Source organism: Phycomyces blakesleeanus (assembly GCF_001638985.1).
Source record: "Phycomyces blakesleeanus NRRL 1555(-) unplaced genomic scaffold PHYBLscaffold_4, whole genome shotgun sequence".
Taxonomy (NCBI): Eukaryota; Fungi; Mucoromycota; class Mucoromycetes; order Mucorales; family Phycomycetaceae; genus Phycomyces; species Phycomyces blakesleeanus.
Window position 1 is genome coordinate 228,448 of NW_017265137.1, and position 19,307 is coordinate 247,754.

General features: G+C 35.4%; 7 protein-coding genes across 7 annotated transcripts in view; 2 read left to right on the plus strand and 5 right to left on the minus strand.

Moving 5' to 3' along the window:
• Positions 1-2,284, minus strand: PHYBLDRAFT_179807 (hypothetical protein). Its single transcript, XM_018438213.1, has 5 exons — positions 2,108-2,284; positions 1,741-1,998; positions 1,309-1,610; positions 816-1,195; positions 1-551 (listed from the first exon to the last, which is right to left on the minus strand). Exons 1-5 carry the CDS (start codon positions 2,216-2,218, stop codon positions 133-135), a joined length of 1,470 nt encoding a protein of 489 aa, XP_018295346.1. The 5' UTR covers positions 2,219-2,284; the 3' UTR covers positions 1-132.
• A 1,214-nt stretch (positions 2,285-3,498) lies between these two features.
• On the minus strand, positions 3,499-3,951 carry PHYBLDRAFT_141193 (hypothetical protein; the record flags this gene model as incomplete). Its single annotated transcript, XM_018430546.1, has 2 exons — positions 3,499-3,839; positions 3,906-3,951. 2 exons carry the CDS (start codon positions 3,949-3,951, stop codon positions 3,499-3,501), a joined length of 387 nt encoding a protein of 128 aa, XP_018295347.1.
• Positions 3,952-4,514: 563 nt separating this feature from the next.
• PHYBLDRAFT_157724 (hypothetical protein) lies at positions 4,515-5,169 on the minus strand. The gene is made up of 2 exons (XM_018433666.1): positions 4,798-5,169; positions 4,515-4,727 (listed from the first exon to the last, which is right to left on the minus strand). The coding sequence occupies exons 1-2, from the start codon at positions 5,134-5,136 to the stop codon at positions 4,587-4,589; spliced, it is 480 nt and encodes a 159-aa protein (XP_018295348.1). The 5' UTR covers positions 5,137-5,169; the 3' UTR covers positions 4,515-4,586.
• A 718-nt stretch (positions 5,170-5,887) lies between these two features.
• Positions 5,888-8,870, minus strand: PHYBLDRAFT_122316 (hypothetical protein). The gene is made up of 3 exons (XM_018428866.1): positions 8,732-8,870; positions 8,521-8,628; positions 5,888-8,393 (listed from the first exon to the last, which is right to left on the minus strand). Exons 1-3 carry the CDS (start codon positions 8,786-8,788, stop codon positions 6,903-6,905), a joined length of 1,656 nt encoding a protein of 551 aa, XP_018295349.1. The 5' UTR covers positions 8,789-8,870; the 3' UTR covers positions 5,888-6,902.
• Positions 8,871-9,814: 944 nt separating this feature from the next.
• Positions 9,815-12,615, minus strand: PHYBLDRAFT_16736 (hypothetical protein; the record flags this gene model as incomplete). Its single annotated transcript, XM_018435631.1, has 7 exons — positions 9,815-10,483; positions 10,567-10,831; positions 11,103-11,281; positions 11,503-11,602; positions 11,742-12,076; positions 12,203-12,338; positions 12,512-12,615. Coding segments are annotated over 7 exons (1,788 nt in total), but the record flags the coding sequence as incomplete, so codon positions are not given.
• A 2,915-nt stretch (positions 12,616-15,530) lies between these two features.
• Positions 15,531-17,491, plus strand: PHYBLDRAFT_141198 (hypothetical protein; the record flags this gene model as incomplete). The annotated part of the gene is made up of 8 exons (XM_018430547.1): positions 15,531-15,619; positions 15,706-15,736; positions 15,802-15,828; positions 16,018-16,111; positions 16,220-16,234; positions 16,389-16,729; positions 16,967-17,134; positions 17,261-17,491. 8 exons carry the CDS (start codon positions 15,531-15,533, stop codon positions 17,489-17,491), a joined length of 996 nt encoding a protein of 331 aa, XP_018295351.1.
• Positions 17,492-17,912: 421 nt separating this feature from the next.
• Positions 17,913-19,307, plus strand: part of PHYBLDRAFT_164226 (hypothetical protein) — a gene marked incomplete at both ends in the record, with an annotated part of 2,402 nt that continues 1,007 nt past the window's right edge. Inside the window, 7 exons of the mRNA XM_018434969.1 lie at positions 17,913-18,080; positions 18,279-18,303; positions 18,513-18,592; positions 18,712-18,744; positions 18,785-18,793; positions 18,830-18,914; positions 19,045-19,259. Coding sequence (XP_018295352.1) covers positions 17,913-18,080; positions 18,279-18,303; positions 18,513-18,592; positions 18,712-18,744; positions 18,785-18,793; positions 18,830-18,914; positions 19,045-19,259 — 615 coding nt within the window. The remainder of the gene's footprint in view (positions 18,081-18,278; positions 18,304-18,512; positions 18,593-18,711; positions 18,745-18,784; positions 18,794-18,829; positions 18,915-19,044; positions 19,260-19,307) is intronic.

Consider the following 19,307-nt stretch of genomic DNA (forward strand, 5'->3'; position numbering starts at 1 on the left):
GATAAATATTTGTATATATATTTGTGTGTATATTTAAAATAACCTTTGTCATCATCATTGGAATTATAATTATAATTACATTTATGGTTATGGTTATGGTTATGGTTATGGGTGTTAAGTATAAAGGAGCTTTTACAAGGGTGAGAGGACATTATTGACAAATCTTGCAAGATCGATGGCTGATGCACACCTTAACAGATTGCTCTGGACATGTGCATCAATTTCTTGTAGGACGTCTCGGGCCGCTGGTCTTGTCTGGGGGTTTTCGTCGAGTAACCAGGCCACCAGGCCACGCATGTACATCGTTGGATAGCTGTAGGTGAATGTTGGGCTTGTGTCGTTGAGAATTGCAGCAAACAGTTCGCTTTCGTCTCTGAGCATATAATGTGGTGGGACGCGGTCCATCATTTCAATTACTGTGATGCCAAGAGACCACATGTCGATCTTGTCGTCGTAGTATTGTTCTCGAATTACCTCGGGCGCCATCCATTTACTGGTACCAAGACGGTCTCGATTACGTCTGGTAGTTCGAGTGGCCAAGCCAAAATCAGCTATTATATGAACATAAGTATAAATATAAATTATATTTGATGGTATAGTATTGTAGACATTATTATTATTGTTGTCATGGTGATGATTACAAAATTATCATTATTAAAGATGTATATATGGTTATAATTTAGATATGTAAATGATGTAAATGATGTATGTATTTATGTAATTTTTGAAACAAATTTATTATTTCCTAAACAAAACAAGAAAAACAAAAAAGAGGCAAGAAAATAAATAAATAAAGAAATCTAAATTAAACTTACCTAGCATGACTTCACCGTTCCAACCCAAGAGAATGTTTTCACACTTGACGTCTCGATGAATGAATCCCTTTTGGTGCAAAAACACCAATCCTTTGAGGGTTTCACAAGCAATATTGACAGCAAATTCTTCTGGGATTTCACGTTGACAGAGTACGGCAAACACTGCACATCGCTGGAGGTCCATGCACATCCAAACGTCGTCTCTCCAAATGGTTACTTCTCGGAGACGGATTAAATTAGGGTGCCCTGTGGCCATTATTCGGAGTTCGCGGATCATTGCAGCCTTGTAGTCGCGGTCAGGATCTAGACGACAACGCTTGATTGCCAATCTTAGATTCTTTTTGTACCGATGAGTGGCTCTAACCACGGCTCCATTTACACTGTATATATGATTTTTTAGTTTTATTTAATAGAACAAATAATTGATTAATTGATTGAATTATTAAATGAATGAATGAATGATTAATTATTAAATATATATATATTAACTTACCCTGTTCCGATCTCTTTAAAGCTACCGTACTTGTTGCGTGGATCAAGCGATGATACTTGTATTTTGGGTACCGCTTTTCGAATGTTACGCTCAAAGGCATTCTCTGGTCGTACGAACGGAGGCAGTTGCGGAATCTCTGAACGGGGTCCAGCCGGCAGCCAAGGACGTTTCGAAATGTGTTTTGTTGGGTTGTACGCTCGCAGACTGTAAGTCTTTTCCTGGGCTGTAGGAGGATCTGGTTTCAAAAAACAATCGCTACCTAGAATATTTGGAATTTCGTAACATCCAGGCGGTCTCCAGATCTTTGTTTTTTTTTTTAAAAAAAAAAATAATTTATATTGTGATTATTAGTGCCAAATTTTTTTATTTATTTATTTCATAGTGTTTATAAACAAACGAAATAATTTTTAATAGAAAATAAATAAATAGTACTTTTGTATTTTGGTTTGCTGTTGTTGCTGTTGTTGCTGTGGTAGTGGTGATTGTGGAATTGTTTTTTGATGTATTAAAAGAATTTTGCCTGATACAGCCTGTTGAGCGACGTTTCATAGTCATGTCTACTGCTGTCATTAATTCGGATTGGCGTGTGGACTGATTATGATGGTCAGCTGTGGTGGATGATTTGGATTTTCTCAGGTTTCCCAGTGAGGTTCGTTTGGTTCCCAAAAGTCCTCCTGCTGTAGTTGCTCTCTAGATGATTTTATCATTATTACTATCATTATCATGATAAACTATTTATTTATTATTTTGTTATGAATTAAGAAAAAAAAAGATATATATATAATTTTTGAAATTTTACCAGTCGATTGTCTTTGGTTGTGGCCAATATTTCTCTTCCGTTAGTAACCAGATTGGTCATGGATGTTTTTGTGGTTGGAGGGTTATGTTGGGATACTCTGCGTTGGAGCATAATTGTCTCTGGGTGTATATGTGTTTGATAGCGGTGGTAGTAGTGATAAAGGTGTTGCGTTTGTAGTTTGTATATGAGAGCGAGAGAGTAGAGAAGGAAAAGAAGAAGAAAAATTGAAGTTTACTTTTTGGTATAAAAAATTAATCTAATTATATATATAATTATATAATTATATAAAAAAGAAAAGGATTTTTTTTTAAGGTTCTAAAAAATTTCTAAACTATCGATTGTATCTCTGTTATATAGACCTAATGCTTGTCAAGTCTTTTGTGTGTCTGAAGATTTCCAACACAGAGAGAAAATCGAATATATACATAAATGTAGGATTCTATGTAGCATTCTTGATAGTAATAATTTCTTGAATACATTCTACATATTCTTGATACTGAATATCATGTATAGGTCACATTCAAGGCACAGTAGAAAAAGAAGTCTATTGATCTTGGTGTTGTAACAAAACAATGACAATAACATCTATGAATTCACATGTCAGCACAAGTACTATGTACTATGTACTATGTAGTGTATACTGTATTATAATTACAATCAATCTTTCAGTCGTTTCGTTTGTTCATTTGTGGAGAGAGGGATAGAAACCTATGCCAACTTATGCCCCTTTGTTATTTGCCTTTATTGTATTGCACATTAAGAAATTTATATAGGTACATGCTAAACAAGAGAAAGCAAGGGAGAGTGTTTTACAATATAGTATATCAAGACTTGACTTGTAAAAGATTATCACAGATTTAAACATGTCAATCTGGACCTACTTGTCTGTTTGTCTAGCTTGCTTAAATCCTCCTAGCTCAAGCCCCTTTTCCCCCCTCCTTCTTCCTTTTCTCAAAGAGAGAGAAAAAGGAATATATTTATAAGGTTAAAAGGAGCAGGGTCCATCATATATTTATAAATTTATAAATTGCTTTCTCTCATATATACATTTAAACTACTCCAAACGCCTACCATTCCAAGAATCAAATATCATTCCATGGTTACACAAGCATATAAAAAATTCATCTGTTTTCAAGATGGCCTGATGATGATTATGAAATAAGAGAAAAAAATTGGTATTCTTTTCTGAGACAGATTTTGTGGTCTTGTACACCTTATTCTGTTTGTCAATAAAGGCCAAAAAGGGAAGGGGAAGGGAGGGTCAATATTTAAACCAACCATACTATAAAGACAATTATAGTAGTGATTATCATAGAGGTAATAGTAGTAGAATATTTTTCTTATCTTTATTTATTTTTTATGTACATATAAATAAAATAAAATCAATCGACTTAAATGTCCTTTAAATCACGGTGAACATAGTTTTGTGGACTTGGTTTTGTGTGTACAGTGTGCCCAAATCCATCATGTTCTTTAAGATCATCAGATTCTGATTTTGTTTCATTTTGTTTTGAGTTTGAGTTTGAGTTTTGCTGGTCAGGGTGTGGTGCAGGGTTTTTGGTAGAAGATTTGGAGAGGCCAGTTGTAGTGGCAGAACCAGTGTCAGAGTCAGCACCGATATCAATATCAATTGTACCATAACCCGTGGAACACAGCTCTGGGTGAGTACGGGCTTCCTTGGACCCATTCCAGGCGTCTTCTCCTCTGTGTTTTATCGGGTTCTTCCATGGAGCTTAATTTTTTATTTTTTTTATTAATTTCACTTTTTATTTTTCTTCTTCTTTATTTAATTACTCACTTTTCTCATCTGGGGGAGTTGATGTAAAATCAAAGCTTTCAGGCATAATGTGTATTTGAATAATATTATTGATAAAGAGATGAAAATTAAAAATAAAAAAATAAGGAAAGTCTATTTTTTATATTAATTTTTTTTTTCACTGGTGTGGATTTCTATAGCATTGAAGTGATGTCATGGTGTGCTCATTCTGTCTTTATTATATACATATCATTCATAGTCCTTTACTTATTCACTAACTCTTTTATGTATATAAAGAAAAGACATTTTCACACTTGTTCACGCATGTGGTCTTTTATTCTAAAGGTAATATATATATATCCTTTGATTTATGATTATTATTTTGTGCAAAATAAAAAATAACAAAAAAAGAAATGTCAAATTATAAGCGCCACAATGTAGTAATAATTTTTCTATTTTATTTTGGATCGCCATGGTTACCATGCGCCACACTCCATAATTATTATTTTTTTAATATTTATATATAATTCGCCACACACTCATCTAGTCTAGATACTTATTTTGTAAAGAATACAAATAAAATTAAATTAAGCCATTTGGAATTTATCACATATTTTTAAAGCAGATAATAATAATAACAATAAAAAGGTAAATCGTATATGTGTGTGTAAAAAAAAAAAAAACAAATGTAGATTTATTATTATTTTATTTTTTCGCTTTTATCTAGTTCTTGTCCTTTTTACCATCATCCACTTCTTTGGTCCATTCCCCCAGACTGGCCTGCAATTCTGAGATTGTTGACATGTCCAATTCAATTTCTGCTTCTTGCATATCCTTTACCAGATCCTTGATCTTTTCTCTAACCTAATAATAATAATAATATTAATATTAATATATATATATTTTTTATATTTGTAGATAAATTATATCTTACCTCGGTGTCGCTCATCACCTTGGCCACTTGCATCATACTTGGCTGCTCTCCAGACATATCGATTCCCTTGGCTTCCAAAAAGGCAGTGAATCCGGCCAGTTTGTGAAGAATGTGAGGGTTTGCCTTTAACTTGGTCAAGAGAGGGTGTTCTGAAGGTGTTTCGGATTGACATGCCTGCATGCGAGCAGAAGTGTGCAGAGCACCCATTGACCCATGACCAGCGCGCATCGACTGGAATGCAGTGGTGGGTTTGAAAGCCAAAGAGAAGCGGGTTGTAGTGGCAACGGCTGGGCGTAAGAGACGTGCGCTGGTACGAACAATGGCTCTAATTCTGAACATGTTTTATAGATATATTCTTAAAGAAAAGAAAAGTAGAAAGAAATAGAAAGAAAGGAAGCTTATTATTTGCCTTTTGCGCGTTTGCGTCTAATTCAACCTCCAATTAAAGCCCCACCTTTGTTTTTAACAAGTGTATATATCTATATATCTGAAAATCTATTGGTGTTGGGATTAAAATTGTTTTATTTTTTTTCTCTTTCAAGTTTAGCCGGACAAAATATTCCTTTATTTATTTATATAGATATTTGTATTTTGTATTTTTTTTGATTAACAAATGTATATATTGTAAATGATGCATACTTTTGAATAAATAGATAAATACTATATATACATAGAAAAAAATATTAATATTAACATAACAAGTAATTGAGTTTACGTCTTTGTAGGTCATTTGATGGTAGAAATATCTATATCGACGGGGCTTTGCTATCTAATTTTCTTATTTAACCTAAATATTTGACTCATTCCTGCCCGTATAATCGGACAAAAGAGGGAGGGGAAAGAAGCAGAGCAAAGAAAAAGAAAAAGAAAAAGAAAAAGAAGAGCAGAGCAGAGCAGAGCAGAGCAGAGCAGAGCAGAGCAGAGCAGAGGGCATAAATGACCAAGTACAAAATGGCATTCATCTATTCACACAATTACACAGGAGATTAAATATGTGTGAATGTAAAATAGAAATAGTGTGTGTAGTGTGGATTACAAGTTCCGTTTTGTAATTTTTTATTTTTTTTAATTCAATCAATTACCTTCTTTCCTTTTTCTTTCCTTCTTCTATTGACCATGGACTCCACCACTTTTACGACCGACAAAGAAGATGCCAAATACATGCAACTGGCTATCGAACAAGCCAATCTCTCGGTTCCTGTTGAAGGTGCTTACTGTGTAGGTGCTGTCCTGGTCAAGGACAACACTGTGCTCAGTACCGGATTCTCTCGTGAGCTACCCGGAAACACCCACGCAGAAGAATGTGCACTGGCCAAGGTAGTAGCACCAAACAAAGACAACACCAGAGAGTTGTTCAAAGGAGCAACGATGTACACCACAATGGAACCATGCTCAACACGACTGTCAGGAAATCGTCCCTGTACAGATCGTTTAATCGAGGCAGATATCAAACGCGTCGTGTTAGGGATCAAAGAACCACCGCACTTGGTTGTCTGCACAGGTATTGCTCAGCTACAATCCCATGGTATTCAAGTCCAAGTAGTACCCGATGTAGCCGAGCAATGCCTTGCACCAAATGCTCACATTAAATCCAAGAATTAATAAATTAATTTAAAGAGAAAAATGATTTTTTTTATATTTATTTATTTATTTATTTATTTATTATTATTAAAACAGCAGTATATTAATATAATATAATATAATATAATAATCCCCCAAAAAAAAACTATGCAGAATTATCTCGAGTCAATTTATTTATTTTTTCAGTAATTACTTGGGCATTGTGTTTGTGAGCGAAACCAGATATATAGAAAGAGAGAAAGAGAAAACGAAAGCGAAAGTATACAAATAAAGAAAAGGGAAGGAAGGAAGAAGAAGAAGAAGAATATGAAATAAGATGGCATAAAGAAAGAGAAAGAGGATCCTTTCAAGACACCTTTTTTTTCCCATTCTTACTAGTCCCTCAATTCTCACTGCCTTTTTCTTCTTCTTCCCATTTTGTGTGTGTGTGTGTGTGTAAGAAGAAAGAAATACTTAGTTGTAAATACATATAAGAAGAGGAAAAAAATAAAAAAAAAATTAAGGGAATAAATGTAAAGAAGTCTTTAGACCAAGTTGGAAGGATAAGCAAATCCCTCAATAGGAACAAAGCTTTCCTTGATAGAGCGAGTAGAGACAAAGCGGATCAAGAGAGAGGAACTGCCGGCCTTGTCATTGGTACCCGAAGCACGTCCACCACCAAAGGGCTGTTGACCAACCACAGCACCAGTGCACTTGTCATTGATATAAAAGTTACCCGAAGTGTTGCGCAACAGGTTAGAGCCGGCAACAATAGAATCACGGTCGCGAGCAAACAGAGCACCGGTAAGTCCATAAGGAGTAGTGTCACTGACCAACTTGCAAGTCTGGGCAAATTCGGCGTCTTCGTAGACGTAAATGGTCACAACAGGTCCAAAGATTTCCTCAACCAGAGTCTTTGCATCCTTCTTGGTCGTCAGGATGATAGTGGGCTCGATAAAGTAGCCGACCGAGTCATCACACTTACCACCCGCAATAATCTCAGTGCCCTTCTCAGCAGTGGCTGCGTGCTGAATGTACCCCTTGATCTTGTCGAATGCAAACTGACTGATGACAGGTCCACTAAAGTTCTCGAATTTCTCGACAGATCCCTGCTTGATCTTTGCGTGCTCGGCCAGCAACTCACGGCGGAAATCGGCAAACTGGGACTTTGGAACATAGACACGGCTACAGGCAGAGCATTTTTGGCCCTGGTACTCAAATGCGGCACGGATGGTCTGGAGAGCGGCGTGGCGGACACCGTCCTTGTCGAGACTAGGGTGCAGCATGTGGTAGTTCTTACCGCCGGTCTCGCCAACCACTCGGGGATAGGACTTGTAGATGTCGATGTTGTTGCCGATATCCTTCCACAGCTTGCGGAATACGTGAGTAGAGCCAGTAAAGTGAAGTGAGGCAAAGGAGGGGTTCGAAATGGCGGCCCCGACGATTTCCTCAGCAGGTCCGGGAACAAACTGGATCACACCAGCAGGTAAGCCGGCCTCGACCAGGATCTCGTAGACCAGGTAGTTGGAGTAGACCGCACCTGGCGAAGGCTTCCAGATCACAACGTTACCCATCAGAGCAGGGGCGGCAGGTAAGTTGCCACCAATGGCAGTAAAGTTGAAAGGAGAAACGGCCAGGACAAAGCCCTCCAGAGCACGGAACTCGGTTCGATTCCATGTTCCGGGCGAGTTCTTTGGGGGCTGCTGCTGGTAGATCTCTTCGGCATACTTGCAGTTGAAGCGCAAGAAGTCACAAAGCTCGGCAGCAGCGTCGATCTCAGCCTGCCAGATGTTCTTGCCTTGGCCGAGCATGGTGGCAGCCATGACCTTGTAGCGGTACTTGACGGCCAAGAGATCGGCGGCCTTGAGGAACACAGCCACGCGGTCGTTGAAAGGAAGGCTTTCCCAGCGAGCCTTGGCCTCTTCGGCACCCTCAATAGCCTTCTTGGTCAATGCGGCATCGGCTTCATGATACTTGCAGACGATCTTCTTGTGATCAGAAGGATTGACCTGAGTAGCAATCTTTTTGGTGAAGATCTAAAGAAAATAATTAATTAATAAATATATGTATGTATGCATGTATGCATGTATGTGTATGCGCGCGTAAGTTTGTTTGCTTATTTGTTTTAGTTGACTATAATTCAACGTATTTTTAGATCCACACCTTTTCACCATTGATAACCACAGGGATTTCAACAGGACCATTTGCAATCATTTCCTTCAAGGCGTGTTCGATCTTGGCTCTTTCAGGAGATCCGGGAGCATAGTTGAGCTACAGAACAAATGAATGAAGCGCGTGAACAAAGGATGACGATTCAGAGATAAAGCCTTGAATCCCTCAAAAGAATTGTCTCGTTTTAATAGTGCCTACTAACCATAGCCTCGTTTTCGATGACGGGAAGCTTAAAGTGGGCAAGAGTTGGAGTGGCCATGATAGTAGCTGCGTGTGTAAATGGTTTGGGAAACTGAAAAAGAAGTGTAAATTATAGAAAAAGAAAAAGGTCTGGTAGGCTTTGCTTTCTTTCTTTCTTTCCCTTTGGGCCAACCATCCCCTATTTATCTGTTTTTCTTTTTTTTTTCTTTATTACGAATTGAGGTCCAATCCCAAGGCCCTCAACTTTCCCACGAGTGTGAATGTCCGCAATTTACTCATGACGATAAGCGGGTCTATTTCTTGCGCTTATCGGGAATAGAACAAATGAATTGAGAAATCACATAAAAAAAAGAAAAAAAAAAAGGTAAAATTTTAATGATAAAGTAATATAGTTGATCTCAGCTTGGCTTGGCTTTGCTTCACAGACACTTGCACATAGTAATACGTAGTGTAATGTGTTGACTGACGTTTTTGAGTTCCAACTATATACACACACACAATATATATTATGTATATGTATGTATTTTGTATCAAACCAAAAATTATTCGAGTTTTATTGTTATTGCTAATAAAACTCTTGTTTATCCTTTTTGGCTGGTTACTGAAATCATATAACTATATTTGTATATAATTTCCTGGAAGCCCTCTTCTGTTTCGTGGACATTTGTAACAAAATCAAACCTATTCGTCTTCTTGATTGAATTACCGAACCAGAGAATTCAGATGCCTTTTTAGAGAACTTGAACACAAAGGTAACACTTAACCTAGACATTAAAACTGCATAAAATACGACTTGTATGCATATAGAAACTTGTCATAAAACAAGACACCAATGAGCCGCACTTTACGGAAAAAATAATAGTAATCCAGTTCGGTTTATTCTTATTAACAGAAAAGTATATTATTTGTTCTTTCTTGTACACGATCTGATCCGGGAAAGTCCTCAATGACAAAGATCAATAGATGTACGGATTGATATAGATTTTTATTTTTATTTTTATTTATATTTATATTTATACTTTATAATAAAGAAAAAAAAAAGACAAGATCAGCAAGATCAGCAAGAGCAACTAACAACAAGTGCTTATGTAGATGCCGGGTTATTCAGAGTATAGAACTGGTTCAAAAGTCCTTTCATTCCAGGCTGTCTAATCACATCCTCTTCTTCATCCTCTTCATCCTCTTCATCATACTCATCAGTTTTGAATACATGCTCTTGTTCCTGCCATCCCATTTGCTGGCTCCCAACAAAGGAGTCTCCTAAATGGCTTGGTACAACCCCGGTAACGCCATACTTGTTCAACATCTTTGTCTTTCTGGATCCTCCTGTTGCTCCAAATCCTCCTCTTCCACCACCCAGGACACCACCCGGACCACTCTGCTGGAATGCTGCTACCCGAGACAGATAAATAGATCCCATCTCATCATTGGGCACCCACTCGGGATTGTGGGTCTTGAAGTTCAAAAAACTCTTTTCCATCTTCCCGTCTCGACTCACAAGATGGTCATCATTCACTTGAGTAGGCGCACCAAATTTGACATTCCCGTGGCGTGCAAAGTCAAATTGAGCAAAGCTACAAACATAGCCAGTTCCGTCCACATGAACCGTAAACTCTCTAAAGAAATCAACGATCGCTTCTGTTGATCGAGGCAGGGAGTATAAAAGAACCAGGGGTGTAAAGATTACACTGAGGACCTCTTGAAAGAACATCCCGACCTTGAAATCAAATAACTGACAGAATTGTGCCCGAACCTTTTTTTTTTTATAAAAGAGTTAGGAATTTTTTTTCTTCTATTTGTAATAAAGGACAATACTTTAATTTTTTTTTATTTTACCTCTTCTGTATGAAGTTTTCCTCGCCATTCAATAGGAAGGTAGTGAGTGTGTTCGACAACTTCGGCCAGTACTTTTTTGGGTTCAAATACCAAGTGCTCATCAGGTATCATTCCTCGAGCTACAGCAAAAACTGTACCAAATATGCCCAGATAAAACAGAACGGTTCCATTTGGCGAGATTTCAAAATTCAGCAAGGCTTCTGAATCAAATAGAGTCAATAGACCCAGAACTCCCGCAAATGCGCCCGCAACAAATGATACGAATCTATTATTCACAAGATAACCAAAAAAAATAAATAATAAAAAAAATTTGAGGGATGAGATAGGGAGAGAGAAAGAAAGAAGTAAAGCAAAGTTAAGAATTGAGATTTGAGTTTAGAGATTTGAGTGCATAGATATAGATAAAGGTACAGATAAAAAGATAGATAGCTAGATAGCTAGATAGCTAGATAACTAATATCTTGCATTCAATCAACAGAAAAATACAAATTCAAATATGCACAAGTGCACAAATGTATGTCGATTGGTGACTTTACCTTGCTAACAAGACAGTCTTTTCTTTCGGAAACTGATTCAGATAACGATTTGCTGGTTCTAGACTTTGACAGAGTCGAGCATGGAAAAAGTGTGGTAACTCGTTAAATTCTCTAAACTTCCACTTTGCAAATGGGGTATACGCTCTTGAGCCAAGTTCAGATGGATTTTTGTGATACTCCTATACCAAATTGGTTTAATTTAATTTGATTTCATTTGTTTGTTTGTTTCAATGACAGTTGATTGTAATGACGATTTTAAACTTATTGAAACTTCATCATCTTTCTTTCTTTCTTTTTTTTTTTTTTTTTTGGTCTTGGTCTTGCTCACTCAATGACTCTTTTGACCATAGCTACCGTTCATTATCTTTAACGTTAAAGAAGAAGAAGAAGAAGTTCTTACCTCAAAATATCGAAAGACAAAAAATACAAATAAATAGACCAGGATAAAAGGTGCAAATACTAGGTTGACAATGCCCATAAATATAAATCGTTTCCGCAGACTAAAAAAAAAACATACACCACCAAAGAAAACAAAACAAAAATGATATTTATATTAGTTTTTCAACTTATTTTATGTTTCCTTTTTTAGTGCCTTTAATTTCTAGAATATAATATGTGTGTGTGTAAATATCACCTTACCCAGCTACAAGTAATGGTCGATTTTCTTGTTTCATAAATCTCTTTCGAATCTGACCTCGGGCATCAAACACATAGCTCTGAACACAATATGATAAGTTCCACTCCAGGTCTCGAGTAAAGATACGCTTGTGGCGAAGATAAGGTAATGGGATTGTCATGTCGAGTACTTCTTTGTTGAATAGAGCAATCATATAGTTCTCTCGGCGCATGATGCGATTGGCTACTTCATGGACTGTGATTTTGACAGAAGAGCGCTCAGAGGTATTTGGGTTTGTATTACGAATTGCAATCATTCGCTTTACAACCTTGTCCCAAGAAACAGTTTGCATATCTTGCTACGACAACAGAGATAAAGGATTAGTTAATTAAGTAATTAATTATTAATGTCAGCATCGTATAATATTGTATCATTATCATTCACACATATATATATATAAGTGTGTCCATTTTGTAATTCTTACGTCTGGAATTGTCAAGAGATGTAGATAAAAGTCATGAATTTCCATCAAACTTGATATATCCCACACAAATCTAACAGCCTGTAGTATCCACCAGATGACGAATATAGTCAATACAAGAGCAATAGGAAACGGAAGGCTAGATAAATAAAATAAGAGAAGACAGTTGAGACATGATCATTGTCAGATGATGAACGGACGTTCTTTTGACTATTAAAACCGGAACTACTACTACTGCTACTACTACTGCTGCTGATACTAATCCCAAGTTGGTTTCTAAAAGTACTATAAAGAAATAGAAAATGATCATACCTTAAAAGTCCTCCGAATGACACTACTTCTGATAGAGAATGATGACTAGGTATTGCTCTGTAATCAACACAGCCTATCAAGAACGTTGAAAAAGATAACAAAAATGCAAGATGTCTTTTTGGCGGTTATGATAGTGTTGTACAGCAAAATAATAATAATATTAAAAAATCAATGACGAATATATAAAGATATATCTTTCAGTATCTGTTTTTTCTTCTTCTTCTTCTTCTTTAAGAGAACGAAAATAAAAAAAAATGACTTACAATAGGTTCAATAGTCTTCCCAGCAGAATACAATATATTCCTTTGCCTTGATAATAATCATACACTCTTTGAAAAAAGACATCCATATTCTGTACATTTGTCCAGCGCCAGATTGCACGGTCATATGGTGACATGTGATTCATAGTTGATTGTGGTCGGTCGTTTGGTGCTGGAGAGTCAAAGTCGGTGTCTTGTGAATAGTGTAGTGGATTTCCTCTATCAAGATAGTGGTGGTCTCTGCTGGCAGGTTGTTCCACTAGTAATGAGGCCGGAACTTCACCATCGGAATCATCGGAATCATCGCCATGGATAGGTCCGTAGTCATTATGATAACCATGTTGCTGAACTGGACCAAGAGCAAGCTCTTCGTCTGATAGCTGAGAGTGAAGTAGTTTCGAAGTAGACATGGTGGTTGCTCCCCTTTATGTATGTACGTGTGTGTGTGAATAGATATATATATATATATATTCTTTTATTTATTTAATATTCTAATGAGGTTGGTGATAAACACAATTCAATAAATAAAAAAAAATCAAGGTGGCATAAAGGAACAAAAAAAAACAAGAAGAAGAAAAGAAAGAGAGAGAGGAAGAAGGCAACAAAAAAAAGTAAGGGGTGCTGCGGTGTGTGAATCCTTGATATGCAACTCTCCTCTTCTGCAACCAAAGAAAAAGTCCCTCCTCTCATCATCATCTATACAGTCACATTCTGGCTCTTTTGGCAAACTAGAATTAAAATTAAAATTAAAAAATTAAAATTAAAATTGAAATGCGAATTTGAAAGAGTTAAATAATTCTTTTTCTTTAAAAAAAGTTTTATATATGATAAATATATATATATATTTGAATCAAAGATATATGTACCGGCTATGCTGAGTTCTGTTAGTTTCTTATGGGGATATTCTTGTACAAAACACTTTACGTTTGTCTCTTGAATGGCATACCTGCTGGCCTATATTACACCCGAGATCAAGATTTAATTATATATGTATATATATATATATATATATATATCACTTTTAATAATCTACAACTAGTATACTACTCGTTGGCTTTGTTCTCTATATGCTTATATTCACAGCTCAAATAATTAAAAAGAGAAAAAGGGTAGATTTCAACTCAATTTTTTTTTACGGAATAGATTGACAGGACACGGTTCCTCGTGTGTGTGGTCTAAACATACTCTAAATTAGTTTCTCTTTTTTTTGTGTTTTTTTCTTCTTCTATAAAGAGATCCTTAGTGGCGGTCCTAGAATGATTTGTTATATCCCTGTAGATTGGGTTTATTAAATACAATGATAATGTAAATGTTCTTTTTTTTTATTGAACATAGTTATTACTTGGAGAATGATTCAAGATATTGAAGTGTTTGTAAGTAGTACATTGATTATTATTATTATTATTATTATTATTTTTAAAAAAAAGTTAATGAGAAAAGGATATTGGCAGAACTCCAGATAATTGATGTTAAAGAGAAATAAAGCTTCAAAATGTTTCAAAAAGAAATCAAAATTGACAAAACGATTAAAGTTGGCTAGAAAATACCCATTATTGATTTATAAGAGCTGTTACTTTTTTTGGGGTGGTTTTCTTCTTCTTCTTTTTCTTCTTTCTATTTCTTATATATAATTCATATGAGCTGATGGACAAGCACGAGGAAAAAATAATTGTGTATGTCTATTTCGAAATCCAGTCAAGCGGATCATCAAAGAGAGGATACTTATACTCACACAAACGACGATTCTTAGTGGTTGAAGTGTACTTGTGTGTGAAAGTCTTTCTAAGGTTATGTATGTAGTTAGTAATAAGAAAACTTTAAAATAGGTACTTTTAATATACGGATATTTGTTAAAGACTTATTTTACATGGAATATTCCAGTGGTAATTGTGTAAGTCTCAATAAAAGATACATAAAGTATCAGGTACTTTTAAAGGCTCAGGAATTCATTTCCGTTTTCTCATTCTCATATACACAATAACCAAAAAAAAATATTTCTTTCTTAAGCAGATTCCTATAGTTGACTTTAATGTATCTTGAGGTAATTATTGTCACAGAATGATGATATTGCTTTGTATACTCCATTATTCTTTTATTGTAATGAAATACAACACACAAGGTCAAGACACTTGTACTTAATTAAGGTTGTATATAGACCTTTAATCTGAACTCGAATATAGATATAAATATATATATATTTTCTTAATTTCTTTCTTGCTCTTAGACATTCCAAAGCTAATATTTTCCATAGAAAATTTATATTGTTCCAGTTAACTACTTGGTATATAGGTACACATATACATACGTCTACTATACAATGATGATGATGATGATGATGATCTACTTCCAATTGAACACTTAAAAGTATATAATTCTATATTGATATATTTATATTTATATTTATATTTATACATCTTCATTTTGTTTGACCCCGATCAAGGCACACAGACATACCTTAAATAGGTGCGTGTCGCACGCATAACCACCATTGGCACAAGAAGAAGCCAGAAATATGGTACCCTACACCTGTTATTTCTCTCTTTCTCTCTTTCTCTCTTATTCTCTCGTTACCTTTCCCTCTTTCCCTCACTCTCTCTTACTCTCTTTCTCCTGTACAATCCCCTTCCCCACACACTCCTTTCAACCACACTCCTTCAAATCCCTTTTTTATACTACGTACTCTGTCTTTTTATACATACACACTTACATACACAAATATAAATATAAATATAAATATATATAAATATATATAGTTTACCATGTTTAAAAGAATGAATTTCGGATCAAAGAATCATCAGCCCGTACCTGACCCCTCATCATTGTCAATTCAGCAGTGCCATGATCCGAGGTAAATCACCATTACCTTTAGAGTCTAAAAGAAGACGAAGAAAAAAAAAGAGGGAGGTACTAACCATTAAGGAGGTGATTTATAAGACGAATTTCACAGGCATCCATCAATTCCAATGTAAGATCAACTCAATCCAGTAGATTCATCTTTATTAATCCGGGATCTCATCTTTTTTTCTCTAGATTTCATTCAATGAATCAAAATCTCAAGTAAGGATCAATTGAACCCTTTATTTTATTTTTCGAAAAAAATTATTACTATTAAATATTTATGTTATTAAAAGAGTTTGATCAATTCAAATTATACATACATACATGCACATAACTATGTATTTTATTTTTGCTTTGTTCTGCTTTGTTTCTCTATATAAATGTATTTAATTATTAATGGGCTTACAGGATGAGCGAGCTTATTCTCATTATAATGGCCATGAGTCCCTTGTTGATCCAACTACAATTGGATTGTCACCTTCAAAAAGTCATCCTAGTCTCGGTTAGTATATTCAACCTTAGTGATTTCCAAATGTATAAATGTGTAGATGTATAAAAGTATAAATGACTACATATTCTGATATCTTCATCGTTGGCATTCTTTAAATAGAACCCGCGTTCTATGGTATGGCGTTGCACCAAGCGAACCTCAGCCTCTCACACTCCTGAGATGGAGCTGGTCATGCTTCCTTCCCTTTTCCCCCCTTCTTCTTCTTATTCTCATACATCCTTTGTTCCCTTGTGAATGACTATAACTTACACCACAATTCTTTTGTTAGACTCTCACCGACCCAAATCTTCTTCCGCCACCTTACCACCCCTTATGATCCCCGAGACACCTGTGCCGACTCGCAGAGAAGGCCAGCCTCTCTTAACACCCGGCTTGAGCGACACCACCTCACCTAGTCTCAAGAACCGCTCTTCTTATTCGTCAGCTTCATCTTTCCAGGAACAAAAACATGTACCAACTATCAGCGAAGATGAATCTTGGGTTCAGCAGGGTATTCAGTTCCATGAAACCGGGCAACTCGAAAAAGCAACCAATTTGTTCCGTCAGGCTGCCCAGAAAGAGAACCCAATTGGTATGTTTCTCTACGCTGTGTCTCTACGCCATGGATGGGTAAGAAAGAAACTTTTTTTTTGTAAAACAAGAATAATAATAATAATATAGTGTACAGCTCTAAATTTGCTTTGTGTGTTTAATGTGCTAATATATCCATATAAATATAAATATATATATATATCGAACTTTGCACACAAAATCCTTATATTTTACTTTATTTTTGCTTCGGTTGTGATTTTTCTTTTCGCTCAATAATTATCATGATTATTAAAATTGAAACATTCTCGTCCTTAGGGTGCCCAACGAGATGAATTCCTTGCATTTACCTATCTTCAGAAAGCTGCCGAGATTGCTATTCAGGATCTCGCTACACTTTCGGATGCTGCTTCAAAATCTGCCTCTAAGAATGAGCTGGTTATGGCCATTTATGAACTAGGTGTTTCTTTTCGTCACGGCTGGGGTGTAAGTCTATTAACTTCTTTCTTCCTTTGATTTTCTTTATTTGATATATTTATTTATCTATTTATCTTTGATTACTTTTTTATCATTATTTATTTATTTATTTATTCTTATTGCACACCCACGTAGTGTAAGAAGAACAAGGAGAGAGCCGTACAATTCTTCACTATTGCCGCTGATCTCGGAGACGCAGACGCACAGAATGATCTAGCACATTGTTATTACCATGGACATGGTCTCAAAAAAGATCACTACAAAGCTGCTTATTATTATCGTAAAGCCGAGAAGCAAGGGCAAGGCATTATGGGCAACTCGTGGATCCACAAGAGCAAATATGATAAACCTAAACCTAAACATTAACTTATATATATATATATCAATTGTATTCCTTACCTCACCTTGACTTTATCTCTCGCTCTCTCACTTCCCCCTCCTCTTCATCTTCTTCTTCTTCTTCATTTTTATTGTTATTTTTTTTCTGTTATATTTTTTTCTCTTTCTTTCTTTCTTTCTTTCTTTCTTTTTATTATTCTTCTATTTTGTAAAGAGATACTTATTATAATAATAATAATTATAATTTCAAATCTACACGGCATAATAATAATAATAATAGAAAAAGTATCGTTAAAAACAAGACGGTGTAATAACCTCTAAAGATCGAAATACGTCACGTGATTATATCCATTTTTGGATTCTCTCGCTCTGCCATTTGTTCCTTTACTTTTCTATCTTTCTCCACTTTTTTTTTATTACAATCCCCTCCCACCTCCCCCCACAAGCCATGGCCTCTGCCAAACTCATGGCTAAGCTTCATGCAGACCAGAGTGCGGTTGCCCAACTCGCAGAATTCCACTCCCGTCAAGGGTCTAGTGTAGTTGGAAAATCAGCCTCGAGAAAGGCACCCATTGCGCGTCCAGTATCCCAACCGCAGAGCACTGAGCCAACCCAGGTAATAATTACAGAAAGAAAGAAAAAAGGAATCCTCTACAATTTAATACATTACTATAAATCCAAAAGAATCCACACACCTTGACTTTTCTATAAATTCTCCCTTTATTAAATGTTGTACTGAGCATACCTTTATTTTTCCTTTTTCCTTTTTTTTTTATTCTTGATTTGTCCTTGTCTTGTCATATAACACATATAGCGATTGTCTCGCCGTGATGAGAAAGGTAAATAAAATAAAATAAATGAATACACAAGACACATAAAGCAAAAATCAACTTAATTTAATTCAATTCAATTCAATTCAATTCAATTCAATTCAATTCAATGCAATATAATACAATATAATCCGATCAACATGCACATCATTTGATGAAAAGCGTTGACATTTAATTATATCATTCTTTTTTTTTGAATCTATTATCGAAAATGATAGATCTTATCCAACGTCATGCTAATGAGCCTCCTTCACTCGTACTTCATCTTTATCCAACCTACTTCAAATTTGAGCATGAGGTATAACAACAACAACAACAAAACCAGAAACCAGAAATCAATATTGAAATCATCACTACATTTATTAACTGTGTATACTAACCTTGACAAAACAATGCATTTTTTTTTAAAAAAAAAAGGATGGCTTCTTTTCTTATAAGAGTCAATTCAAGGTAATTATTTACAATTAACAATATAATTAACAAAACCAAGATCTTAATAGTAAGATTGTTTTTCTTTTTTTTTTTTTTGGAATAGGATTTCTTGAGTTCGATAAAAAACAAACAACTTCCTGCTGATCTTATGGACGTATTTGATGAAGCATCCTGCCGTTATTATGAAGGTGGGAGGAAAATAAATAAATTAATTAAATGGACATTTAAGCTTTCTTTATTTTAATGATAAGAAAAGTAAAAACAAAATAAAATACTTTAATATAACATAAATATTAATAGCATGGTAATTGGATCTAGGCTGTTTAATTGTAGAAATCCATGATCATAGAAGCCCAAAAAAATTCCATACAAATGGACAGAATGGATCTCAAAGTGATTCAGAAACCCAAGTTAAGCGATTGGCAATGCAACCAACTGCCGAGAGTCTGTGGACAGATATTCATCTATTGAGTGAAGAATGGGGATTTCCATGGACCGAACAGGTGGCAGTGGAAGTGGAAGCAAAAATTCTGGTAAGAACAATAGGTAAAGAAAAAAAATATAGAAGGAGAAGAGAGAAA